Raw genomic sequence first — 13,381 nt, forward strand, 5'->3', positions numbered from 1 at the left:
GATGTCTGGGGAGGGATGACGGCTGACACATGCTTTAGATACAGTGGGGGTCTAAGGAGGAACGCAATGGCAGGTGAGTCATCAGAAACACTCAGGAAGGTGGCCACTGTGGAGACAGCCTGACTTCCTGCTGCAGCTCACCCAGCATGTGAGGTGTTGCGAGCTACACGTTGGCCGGCCACTCCCTCAGCTCAGCTGCCTCTCTCTTCTCTTGTCAGGGCTCCAGAGGCCTTTGTGTCTATTCAACTAGAAAAGGTGGGTTTGCGGGACACGATGCTGAACGCCTTCCTGAGCAGAAAACAGAAGATGGCTGACAGGATGGAGAACCCTGTGAGTGTAAGAGCGGAAGTCTTCCTGGGGCTCTTGCTCTTTTTTATGTCTGAGCAAATAAACATTTTGAATTGGGCATCTGTTGCTTCAAATCACCGAGGCAGGGGTATTGAAAACACACGTCACATCCACCTAGTCATGGTAGAACCCTTTCCCACAGCCCACAGCCGTGTTTTAAGGAAGGCACATTGTTCTAAGGTCACATTTTTGTGCTGTCATTTTCTAAGCAGACGGGTCTGAGTGCCTGTTCCGGGACACTTGCTGCTTTTGAGTGACCTGCAGGGGTAGATGGCTAGGGCAAGGTAGGCAGTTGCTCACACGTCATCTTCGTTTATCGGAGGCTACTGATGGGTTCCTATTTAAATTTTTTCAAATATTAGATCATTTAGAAAATATTACAAAAGCCAAACCTTTAATCATTTGAATTCCCAGTTTTGTCAATAGCGTTTCATTATTCATTAAGATTCTGGTAACACACAGTTATCTGGAGGGAAATGAAATGGAAGGAGGAGGTTTTGTCCCTCCCTGTGACAGGCGAGGAAAGACTTAACCTAATGTAGGCATGCACATGACATGAAATGCAACCAGATGCTTTATTTACTGACGAGTGGTAACGGAAGCAAAACAATTCACTATTTTTTAAGAATTGTTTATTTTGGGGAGAATCAATGCCTTTCTCCCCAAAATAAACAGTTCTCAAAAGATCGTGACTGTGTGACCGAGATCTGGGGTTACCCAACACCTAGCAGATCACCACAAACTCAGGCAATGTTAGATCAGGTTTGTCGGCTGCAGGATTTTAGCTCACTAGTAAGTTACCAAGTTAGCCCGTTACCATCCCACGGATGCTGGCTGAAGTACGAGACTGAGGTCAGAGATGGAACTTAACTCCTAACAGCAGGAGAGCAGGTAACACAGGATCATGTTGTGTCCATGCCTCCCAAGTCCCGCAGAGACAGAGCGGGAGAGCCACCAAGCACCTAGTGGGTTTCTGTCACAGTCAGAAACCACAAAGCCGGGCGGGGCACCTCTGTTGTAGCAAAAGTGCCCTTTTTCCTAGAGAGAGTCTCTACCTCAGCCCTGAGGGTTGCTCTCGGTGAACGCAACCCTGAGAAATGGCTCAGACGGAAAATGGCCAGGGCCTGGCATTGTTAGCGTGCTTAGCAAGATGGAGTGGATAGAAGAGACCTGCCCAAGAGTCTCCCAACACATTTACCCTCAGAAAGAAAGTCTCAGCTTCGTGGCTATTTCCCACTTGAACTTGACCATATACATTCATTTGAATGGTGGCTTACTATATATTTTTTCTTTTATCGACAGGATGACATTGAAAGAGTCAAGAGAGAACTAATAGTTGAGTATTGCCAAAAGTAAGTTGAGTCTACGTGAATAACGCACTCTGGTTTTCTCTGACCGGGTACCCTTGCCAGCCACCATGTTATCTAGAAACCTAGACTGCGGTTTGTATGTAAATAAACCACAGCGGTACTGGATGGATACAACCAAGTGAGACTCACACACGGAGTGTTTGGGGGTGGGGCGCGCATCAAAAGTAAGGACAGGGCATGCCTGGAAGAGGTCCATGCTCTGCCTTCAGACAATGCCAACCTAATCCAGGTGGCAATGTCTTCTCAACAAAGAATATTCTAGTCTCTTTGAAAAGTCCCCGGGAAGTAAATTCCGGAACTTCTCTGAGAGGTAGAAGATCTTGGACTCTTCTTCAGGATGCCATCTCTTCCTCTGACCTCCAGGCTGACCGGCCGCATGTCCCACTCTGCCCTTCGGGGTCAGATCATGGTGTACTGCAATAGCCTGAGAGTTCTGCTGGACGACTTCCCTGCCATCAGGGACACCTTCTTCATGGTGGGACAGCCGAATGAAAAGAAGGGCTTGAAGGACCCCAGTGGGGAATTCAAGACGGACCCCAGGTATGCAAGGCTGTTAAAGCTTGATACTCTACTGCTGAGGCCCGCCCTCTCCCAAGAGGCATTGTTAAGTACAGAGACTCTTGGGGCCACAGTGTCCCCCAAGGTCCAGGGATGAAGAGTTGCTAGGCAGGGATGTGTACTATTAGGAAGTGGTGGAGCTTCTCAGAGGTAGGAATCTAGTGGGAGACTTTTGGTCACTGAAGGTATGCCCTTGAAGGGGATTGTGGGGTTTCCTCTCCATCAACATCCCTTCCTTCTCCCCCCCCCCTCTTTACTTTTCAGCCACAAAGTGAGCAGTGCTGTTACCCGGAATGCAATCACCGTGACACACTGCCTCACCTAAAACATCAGGGCCAAACAGCACAATAAACATGCTCTCTTTATAAATAGGGGTTTTGTTGTTGTTGTTTTGTTTGTTTGTGTTTTGTTTTTTTAGGTACTTGTAGTAGTGGAAGGCTGACCTTCTGCTTTATTGCCCTTGATTTTTACTTTCTGGCTTGGAAGGTCAAAAGAAAACATCAGCATTCTAATAATGAGAGCATCTTTGTCTCTGAAGGAGTCCTTTGTTTATGACGTGTGTGTGACTGCGGTTTTCAATCAATGAGGTCTTGTTTTCTCCTGGGAAGGCCAGAGATTCTCACCAGTCATAGCCCTTTCTACAAGCTAATGTCTAAAATAATTAAGTAAACAGGGGAGCTTGGCTTTTAGCTGTCCTGGCTCCCAGTAGTCGACTCAGTGGAGTAATATTTAGAAAGAAATATTTAGAAGAAAATAACAATTAGTCAGCACTGTGAGTAAATCAGCGTTATTTTTCCCTCTATGATATCCAGAGAGAGATTGAAAAGACAAGAGCTGTTTCCAAGCTCCCTCATCATTCTGTAGATTTCCAAGTGTCTTAACCCAGTCAACGTAGGATCCCCCTCCGGGATGGAGGAGTTAGCGCACCTTGGCAGTCACTAACCACATTGCCTTGACCGTGGAGAGGGAGCATGTGTTAGAGGTTATGCAGTGTCCAGGGAGCTTCCTCAGCCCTTACTCATTTCCTGTGTAGTTTGGAGTTTGGGTAGCAGTAATATTTAAAATATCATCACAGGTAAGACAGATGAAAGGCATTGGAAGATGCATGCTTCAGAGCATGCATCCATCCATTCATGCATGCATGCATTGTGGAAGAGGGCATGCTTCAGACCCTGCATCCATCCATGCATGCATGTATGTGTTGTGGTGTTCACATTTACTGGGAAAGACCGAAGGCTTAGACTCAAATGTAGATGAATTTATTCTTACTGCTATCAGAAGATGGCAGCCTTAGAGCCAAGCCACATGCTGTGTGGAAGGGGGTTAAGGTGGGGTTTTAGGATGGACATTGGAAAGGTGTATATTACAACAGCTGGGATCCACAGCTGGGCAGGAACATTGTTGTATTTCTCTCAGTGGTTTCTTTCTATATAGAAGAAAAAAAAAAGACCATTCCATCCCTTTCCCATGGTGATAATCAGATGCTTTACAGAAGCAAGGGCAGCTGTTAATGCTTCTCAGCCCACTCTCCTATTTTTACCTCACCTGCAGGCTACTAGGATCTTCCAGGCATTCCAGAGCAAAAGGTCAATGGCCCTTAAGGGATGCCTGGTTCCATATTAAGTTTCTTTAGGCCTCACAGGGGACCTGTGTAAATCATCACTCAGGTCTGAGCACACTAATGACATGGATAGAGCGGTTCATTTCTGGGTAGGCAATAACACGGTGTTATCACGTTAGGGCTGGCTGTCACGTTCCAATGCATGCATGCACATCAACCATCATTTGTTCAGGCCTTGCTGAGTCCCCGGCAGTCTGCACCGTGCTAGAGGTGCAAGGGTGAGCAAGCCATCGGCTCTGGAGGAAAGCTCACCAGTCAGCTAACGCCAGGGATCACGTTAGAGGTATCCAGTGTGTGAAGGTACAAAGGAAGGGGTGTTTAACTCTACCCCAGGGCTTCAGAAAGGAATTAAAAAAAAATCCAAGTACTAGGAAAGTGGAGTTTACCAAGGAAATGAAGAGTCAGTGAAGGGCAGAGAAGGAACGGAGTCGGAGGCCTTCATCCCTTGACTGGCTGACAGGGCCCATCTTGCCTTGGTGTTCACAAGGCCCTCTGGGCGTGGAGAAAACCAGAGTTCTTAGTTTGAAAGTCCACCAGTGCTCTCTGTGAGTAGACTCCAGGACTTGTAAGGATGCCTTTCAGAGAGGACAGGGGCAAAGTCACCTCTATAGCCTCACTTGTGGAAGGCTTTGCTGGCCACCTGCAGCTCAGGGGGGTTGCAATGCATTTCTCTTTCATGAGAAGCATCACAGGTCAATCCTTTAAGACCTCTTTATTCCATCCGTTTTCTACCCTCTAGACAAATTGACCAATCTACTCTTGGCATCAAGGTTTACAAGTTCTTTCCAGAAGCCTTCTCATGAATTCACTACATTTCTGTTTAGGGTGAAATGTTTTGTGCAGCCTGTTTTGGGTTCTGATGTGTTTAATTTGCAGTAGCCATGGAGGAGGCGAGGGTGTGAAGAGGGCAGGACCTGTGTGGCTTGTGGCCTTGCTCTGTTCCTTTACGGTGTTGTCTTAGTTACCTTGACATCCAAACCAGCAGAGATGTCTCCTGGATGATGGCATTTCCTAAAGAGTAAGGGACGTGGCTTCTAAATGGAGAGCCCAGACTCCTGAGGAGACTGCTCAGTTCAATGCAATGACTTCAGGACAGAATCTTGGACCAGAAAGTGATCAAAGTGGCGGTCACTCAGAGCAGCAACTGGTGTGGATCTGTTGCTTCTCCACAGCCCTCGCCTCCTGCTTCCTGTGTCCTCTAATATCAATGGCTTGCTCTTTTGAATATTTTTTTATTTTATGTGTATATATGTGTGTGTGCCTGTATATGTGTAAGTGCACCTCATGAGTGCAGGCGCCCACAGAGATCAGAAGAGGGTATGTGATTCCCCTGGAACAGGAGTCCAGGTGCTTGCGAGCTGCCATGTGGGTGCTGGGAACCAAACCCAGACCTTCCACAAGAGTGACAAGCCCTCTGACCACTGAGTCACACTCCAGCCCCCTTTTTAATATTCTCATTTGTGCGAATGTAGAGGAACTTCTGTCTTACGTGGAAGTTTGGGGAGAGTGCTTCCTAAGAGTCCTTCTAACTCCAAGGACTGTGGTTCTGTGAACTGGTAGACGCAGGGCAGCAGCACCAGGAGCGGGTTAACTTTCTATTTTACGGAGGAGGTTTATTTTAGCTCAGTTTTGGAAGTCCGTGGACAGAACACCAGCACCAGCTGATTCTGGAAAGGGTGTTTTCCTAGAGAGTCCCATCGGAGTGGAAGTGAGTGAAGGAGAGAGAACCCATGTGAAACATCAGCACAGCACAGCTGGGCCTGGTGATGTACTTGGGAGGTGGAGGCAGGAGGATGAGGAGTTTAAGGTCATTCTTGGCTACACAGAAAATTTAACACCAGCCTGGGCTACAAGATGCTACCTCAACATAACCCCACCTCTGAAAAATAAAATAATTTGAAAAGTCAGCAAGACAGAGAGACACTGGAATCCAACAGTCCATTCCAAGGGCACACCACCAACTGACCTATGGTCAGGCCCAGAGGATTTACCCTTAAAAGTTCCACCATGCTCCAATACCCCCCCTGTGGCCAGTCATGATGAAAAGAGTCCATTATGAACTCTCTTCAAGGGGAACATACTTCAATTCAATCCAAGACCCAGCATTCAAACAAAAGTGCAGCAGAGATTCCAGTCTGGGAATCCGCCTATCTGGATTTCACCCAGCTCCATCACAAGCTGCTCTAAGGAAAACCGCTCATCTTCAATCTCTGGACTTCATTCTCTTCCCAGGACCAGGGACACTGAAGCAGTTCTCTGAGGTCAAACATGCTACAGTCCTCAGTGCTTAGATGTCTAGCAAGGCCACAAGAAGCGGGGGTGCTGACGAAGAGCTGTCTGGAAAAGAGAGGCCATTCCCGTGACTGCTTGGGAAATGTTGGATGGGAAGGGCGCAGGCAAAGATGACCAGAGAGAAGAGGGTAGAGAAGGAGTGAGGGGCAGAAGGAGGGGTATCTTCTTTTCAGCCATAAAATAAGAGGCTGGGCTACATCGAAGATAAGACATGACCTTTATTTTAAATGTCAATTCCAACAATTTATTAGTGTCCCTGCTGAGGATTCTGAGATGTTTCGTCTATGAGAGTATGGTAATTGATTGGCAATGTCTGCCGTGGTCGAGAGTCCCATGAGTTGTGTTAGTTTAAATTCCAAGACGCATCTTAATCATTTAAAGGCTCTGATGGATTGTAGTTCAGCAGAGCTCGTCCACCTCCACCAAAGCCAAGTCTTTGTCAGAGAGGAGCTAAAAAGGGGAGCCCTCTTCCTGCAAAGTCCCTTGAGGCTTCTGTTCCCCTCGTGATTCCAGGGGAGGCTGGAGTCTGAAGACCAGGAAGTGACTCCTGCACTTTGAGGGGCAGGCTGATGGAGGAGCAAAGATGGTCAACAGAGAGAGGACATGTTAGCTGATTACTCACTATGTGACAAGGACAGTCACTGTCATTCCAAACAGCCACTTTGTGAAAATGACAAGCGGGTATTCCTTCTTCTGGGTGGATATGGCAGGCAGATCTCTGTGAGTTCGAGGCCAGCCTGGGCTACAGAGTGAGTTCCAGGAAAGGTGCAAAGTAATACAGAGAAACCCTGTCTCGAAAAACCAAAAAAAGAAAAAAAAGAGAGAGAAAGAAAGAAAGGAAGGAAGGAAGGAAGGAAGGAAGGAAGGAAGGAAGGAAGGAAGGAAGGAAGGAAGAGAGAGAGAAAGAGAGGGAGAAAGAGAGAAAGAGAAAGAAAGAAAGAAAGGAAGGAAGGAAGGAAGGAAGAAAGAAAGAAAGAAAGAAAGAAAGAAAGAAAGAAAGAAAGAAAGAAAGAAAGAAAGAAAGAAAGAAAGAAAGAAGGAAGGAAATGCTCAGCATTCAAACTGGAGAGATGGATCAGCAGTTAAGAGGCCTTGCTGCTCTTCAGAGGACCCAGCACCCACATGGCAGCTCATAACCATCTGTAACTCCAGTCCCAGAGGATCTGACATCCTTTTCTGGCCTCCTAGGGCCAGGTGTGCATGCGCTGCACACACATACATGTAGGCAAAATATCCATACACATAAAATAAAACTAAAGACATTTTAAAAAGAAAAATGCCCAGTGTTCCTGTGATGGTTTGAATGAGAAATGCCCCAGTGGACTCTGGGACTGAACAGCTTCTCTGTTGGTAGCAACGTTTGTAGAGGTGTAGGTGGGGCGGCCTTACTGGAGGGTGTGGTTCCTGGGCCTGGGCTTCGAGGCTGTATAGCCTCACCCTACCCTACTTCAGTTCGCCCTCTCTTCTTCATGAACTGGGCTGAGGGTGAGCTGTCGGCTTCCTGCCCCAGCTGCCACGCCTGCCGCCTGCTGCTGGGCTTCCCAGCCTGATGGACTCGTAACTCCGGGAAACAGAAGCCAAAATGAACTTTCTTCTTTAAGTTGCCTTGGCTTCGGTGTTTTACCACAGCAACAGGGAGGTTGGGAGATGAGAGCGGGAGCTAGGCAGACCTCGGGGAGACCACGCTTAGTCTGCGTCTTGGTTGACGACTAACATGCTAGGTGGGCAGAGAAAGGAAATCCAGCTGAAGCTGGGAGGTCCGAATTTTCAAAGTCCCCGAGATGGAAGGCTGCAGGCTGGTTGACTTCTGCCTGCATCCGGGGAACCAGAGGCTGCAGTGGCAATGCAGAGGATGAGCGAGGTCCAGGAAACTCATATTTGTCCTTCAAGCCACAGGGCAAGATCAACATGGCTGTCAGGAACACCACTTAGGAGGCGCCGTGCACTGCTTAGGAGGTGACATCAGTGAGACCAGGGAGCCAGATTTGGTGTGGAACCAAGGAAGAAAGAGAGACCCAGGATGTCCCCTGGAGTCCCCTAGCTCAGGAGAATAATGGTGGCAGTGCCTTTTTCTTTTTCTTGGGAAGTTATTATGACTTCGGTGTGATGTGTGTGTGAGTGCAGGGATGTGCATGCTACGACATACGTGTGGAAGTCAGAAGAAAACTTTCTGGATTGCTTCTCTCCTTCAGTCATGCTGAGGTAGATCTCTTGTTTCTGTCACACTGTGTCCTCCAGGCTAGCTGGCCCGCTGGCTTGACTATTCCCCTGTGTCTGCCTCCCATCACACTGGGGGATGCTGGGATTGCAGATGCAGGCCCAACATCTGTTGTTGTTTTTTCCTGTGGGTCCTAGGGATGGAGTTCAGGTCATCAGGCGTGAGTGACAAGGGCTTTTGCCTACTGAGCCATCTCAAAAGGTATTGATTCGAGCTACAGAGACGGCGTACTGGTTAAGAGCACTTGTTGCTCTTGCAGAGGACCTGGGTTTCGTTCCCAGCACCTACCTGGTGGCTCACAACCATCCATAACTCCACTTCCAGGGGGTTGGATGCTCTCTTCTGGCCTCTATGGGCATCAGGCACACATGTGGTGCACATACGCCCATTCAGACAAAACACTCACATGCATAAAATAGAATCATTTCATAAGAGTATAAAGGCCCAGAGTCTCTGAGCTCCTATGAGACCAGGTTAGTTGTTTCTGTGGGCTCCCTTGTGATGACCTTGACACCCCTGGCTTGGACCAAGAGCTAGGGAGCCTGTGTGAGACTGACCTAGGCCTTCTACATCTGTGTGACCTTTGTAGCTTGATCTACTCGTGGGACTCCTAGTGGCGGGAGCAGGGCCTGTCCCTAATGCTTTGGCTTTAGGTTTTCAGGAACCTAGTCCTCATGCTGGGTTCCCCAGCCCAGCCTTAATACAAGGGGAGGAGCTTAGTCCTACCTCAACTTGATACGCCATGTTTTGTTGACACCCATGGGAGGCCTGTCCTTTCTGAACAGAAACAGAAGAGGAGTGGATTGGGGGGTAGAGGGTAGGTAGGGGAGGGGATGGGGAGAAGGAAGGGGAAACTGTGATTTGGGATATTAAATAAATGAATTAATTTAATAATAATAATAATAATAATAATAATGTAAAGGCATTGGTTAATGTAAAACTCAAGAAGGTTACCCTGGGAGCCACTAGGGCGGGTTCAAGGGCGGATGACATTCTGTTAAGCCGGGTGGCTGGGCTTCTGTGCATCCTTAAACCAGACATTTACAGATAGATCTGCATTGTCTATTAGCCTGCAACAAGGAGACTGCCTAACAGTGACGTGGTGTGGTGTCTGGGGGAAAACAGAAGGCCAAGGCCAGGGTCTAGGAACCTGGCAAGAAACTGTTAGAATACCAGCCTGTCTCTCAAAATAACAGTGTTCACTCTGGGAGCCAGATCCCACAGTCTGAAGTGACTAGGCCACACCTCCACACCTCCCTTCCCTTCCCCTCCCGTCCCTTCCCTTCCTCTCCCTCCTTTTCCTCCACCTCCCCCCATCCATGAAGTTATAAAGAGTTACCTTTCCTTCCCCGCCCCCAACCCGTCTGACTCTACCATCCATCCCGTCTACTGTTCTGCCTTCCTCCCCATCCCAGGCCGGGTAGTGTCCTCACGGCCCTTTCTTCTAACAATCTGCATCTCCTGGAGAAAATTCTATGTCAGCTTCCTTTCCCCAGGCCGACTGCTGCGTTTCTACCATAATTTCCTTATTTAACGGAAACGTAGCAGCCAGGGAAGGGAGACAGAGCTGACCGGTGTCTGAGAGGACTCTGGAGCTGGGCAGATGTGCATTGAAATGCTAGGTGTCTGAGAGGACTCTGGAGCTGGGCAGATGTGCATTGAAATGCTAGGTGTCTGAGAGGACTCTGGAGCTGGGCAGATGTGCATTGAAATGCTAACTTTGCCTCAGGAGCTGGCAGGCGGGACCTACTTCACCCGCAAAGCTTCAATTTCCTCAGCTGTGAAACAGGGACGAAAATAGATCGTCAAGACATTAAGTGGCATAAAATATGTAGCACCCAGCATGAGGCCGGCCATCTAATTTCTTTCCTTTCTTAGCACAGGTCCCCTCCCTCCATACCCACGCTTCCTCCCTCCCACACAGCTCAGGCTGAAAGCAGGCCCCTCCGCTCCTTGTCCTGATGAATTATTTATACGATATTTATAAGTCCTTCTGGCCACCTGGGGGTGGCGGGCTGCTGGCTGGGCTTGGGCGCTGGGCCCACAGTGGCCCTTCCCACGGGGCAGGCCTCCGGCTTGTGGCATCCTGGCTGTGCTATGGGGCCCTTTCCTCTCCCCCTACAGGAGCTTTCAGCCCCGGCCTCGAAGTCTCCTGTCAGCTGACGGAAGAGTCTTCCTCAACTTATGGTTTATTCCCCATCCTTCCGAAGTGCTGTTTATGTTCAAAACGCTGCCAGAAAAGGTTTGTAGATTTTCGGGTGTGAGTGCCAGAGGGGACGCTGGTCACGTTTTAGGTGCCAGGGTTGATCACAGCAAGAGGGGGAATTTTCTGTGATATCTGATCACCGAGGCTTGTCACAGCTCCTGATGCTGCTGCCCTTGAGGCTCATTGGTTCCTGAGCGGTTTTTCCAGGCCGCTGAGGAACACTCATTTGGGCTTCTGGTATTCCTCGCTCCTCCTCAGTTTCCTCCCAGCCCTTCAACAAAACCCCACTTTAGCCAGCCCCGAAGCTAGTAGAAGACAGTAACCCCCGGGCTGTGTCAAAGAGTCTCACCATGTGGCCCAGGGCGACCTTGAACATGAGCTTCCCTTGCTTGGCTTCCCAAGTGTGCAAGGGCCACAAGTGTGTAACACCATGTCCAGCTGCCTGAGGGGTTTTTGTTTTGTTTTGTTTGGACCGTTCTTTGGGAATCACACCAGAAAGGCCTGACGAGGCTGGGATTCACCGTCTAGGCCAGGCTGGCCTGGAACCCCTGTCAGTCCTGCTGCCATCCCTTCCAAGGGCTGGATGACAGCCATGTGCCACCACATCCGACAGGCTGCAGTTTTTAAGGGTTTTTCCCTCCAACTTTATGACTGAGGATAACATTGAGAACCGTTAGAAAATCGGTATGGAAATGGAAGGTGTGCTGCGGTGTCCTGCTGCACATGGCACTTGGGGACTATTCTGAATTTTCTTTAGGACTCTAAAGACCTGCACCTCAGTTATAGATGCTCAGAACAACACCGTGAACGGGTGTCCCTGCCGTGAGCCCGGGACTCCCAGGATAGTCAAACCAGCACCCTGGTGTGCTCACGGCTGTGGTGATTTTAAACAGAACCATGGTGCTTTAACCCCACAGCGGCGCCTTTGTCTGAGTGCAGGGCGACCCATGAATAGGTTTGTTGTTTCCTTTTCCTCGCTCATTATCCTGGGCTCACTGTGAAAATGTTTGCTTAAGCATGGCCTGCGCTTGGTACCACAGTTTCTGCATCAATCAACCGCTGGTCAAACGCCGTTGAGGAGAATTGTGTTTGCAGTACTCCCATACAGATGTTATAAACAACTTGGGGTGGTTAAACGTCCCAGGAGGCTCTGCGTAGATAAAGCAGACATACCGTCCCATGTCACGTCGGGCACTTGCGCACCTGTACGGGATGGTACTGCAGCATCCTGAGGCCAAGCCCCGTGGGCACTGAGGGGCCGCTGTGCGCCGGCACGGGCGTGCTTTCCCTCGTCTCTCTCTTGCAGTGCATAGGCCTCTCAGGAAGCGCCTGAGACCATTTTCTTGTGTTGCTTCTCCCCACAGGCAGCTTTTAGAGCCCTGAAGCTGACCCTCCAGCTGGTAGCTTCTCTCCACGACATCGTGGCCTACCTCTTCAGTTTTGCCAAACTTGGCGATTGCCCGGCATCCTTCGACGCTCCTCTAAGCCCTCACCCTGTGAGGAGTGACTGGGGAGGTGCCGAGGGTATTGGTAAGTAACTAACAGCCATTGTGCGAATCACCGGACCTGTTCAGTGGCCTCTGAGAAGCTGTAAATATTGGAACCCCAGGACTGTGTCTCCTCATAACAGCGATAGGAAGGACTCAGGAAAAGTCCTGTTGCACACTGCCTGCTGATCGGTTCCATGTTCTTAGGCTCACCAGAAGGTCAGGAGTCCCGAGACCCAGCTTGGACCCTGCCTTTCTGCCCATCTATAGTGGGGTAGGGTCTCAGAGAGCTATCCTCTGGAGTGAAGCCTGTGGAAGGATGCTGAAGGCCACTCTGAAGATTGTTTTCATTCCCTTTCCCCTCCTCTTCCTCATAACCCACATGACAAGGTCCTACCCAAGCATCCACGGTGAGGACACTGATAGTCCTCATAACCCACATGACGAGGTCATACCGAAGCACCCCCGGTGAAGACACTGATAACCCTGATAGCTCAGAACCACCTGACTGATAAGAACTCGGGACGCTTTCATTTCTGTTCTAACCATCGAAGGGGCATTAGGTCATAAGATGGTTTCTCAATGTGTCTAGTACTGATAAGATACTACGCAACAGAGGCCAGAGACACGGGTCTGTCTGTAAAGGGCTTGCCGTGAAGCATGAAGACCTGAGACCACATTAAAAAAAGCTTGTGTTCCCAGTACAGGGGAGACACAGACAGGTGGGTCTCGGGACTCCTTGGCCATCCTATCCGGCCTCACAGTGGGGCAGTGAGAAACCTGTTTGAAAAGTAAGATAGATGGAACTGGAGGAACACCACCCATCATTGATCTCTGGTCCAGGTCATCGTACAGTAGAACCCACGTGGACATGCTAATGTATACATACATACCTCACGTGTGAGTGTGAGTGTGTGTGTGTGAGTATGTGTGTGAGTGTGTGTGTGTGTGAGAGAGAGAGAGAAAGAGAGGGAGAGAGAGAGAGAGAGAGAGAGAGTGTGTGTGTGTGTGTGTGTTAGGGGTGTGGGGGCATGGTACATGTATGTGGTGCCCTTGGAAGTCAGAAGAGCACATCAGATCCCCCAGAACTGGAGTTACAGGTACTTGTAGTGAGCACATGGGTGATAGGAACTGAACTCGGGTCCTCCAGAAGAGCAGTGAACATTCTCAGCTGCCGAGCTACCTCTCCCCCTCAACAAAAGAATCTTCTACAAAGTAGATAGGACTTATTGGAAGCAGAGACTGATTTAATTTTAGTAACTTGCCTCATACTCAATTAAG

At 49.2% G+C, this 13,381-nt stretch overlaps 1 protein-coding gene across 2 annotated transcripts in view; it reads left to right on the top strand.

The window, feature by feature from the left end:
* Nucleotides 1–13,381, top strand: part of LOC102904867 (uncharacterized) — a 184,374-nt gene that overhangs the window by 102,534 nt on the left and 68,459 nt on the right. For both annotated transcript variants that reach the window (XM_076552390.1, XM_076552391.1), the window contains exons 25-29: nucleotides 219–330; nucleotides 1,651–1,700; nucleotides 2,082–2,258; nucleotides 10,532–10,649; nucleotides 11,978–12,143. In XM_076552390.1, coding sequence (XP_076408505.1) covers nucleotides 219–330; nucleotides 1,651–1,700; nucleotides 2,082–2,258; nucleotides 10,532–10,649; nucleotides 11,978–12,143 — 623 coding nt within the window. The remainder of the gene's footprint in view (nucleotides 1–218; nucleotides 331–1,650; nucleotides 1,701–2,081; nucleotides 2,259–10,531; nucleotides 10,650–11,977; nucleotides 12,144–13,381) is intronic.

The sequence above is a fragment of the Peromyscus maniculatus genome, chromosome 16, assembly GCF_049852395.1.
Source record: "Peromyscus maniculatus bairdii isolate BWxNUB_F1_BW_parent chromosome 16, HU_Pman_BW_mat_3.1, whole genome shotgun sequence".
NCBI lineage: Eukaryota > Metazoa > Chordata > Mammalia > Rodentia > Cricetidae > Peromyscus > Peromyscus maniculatus.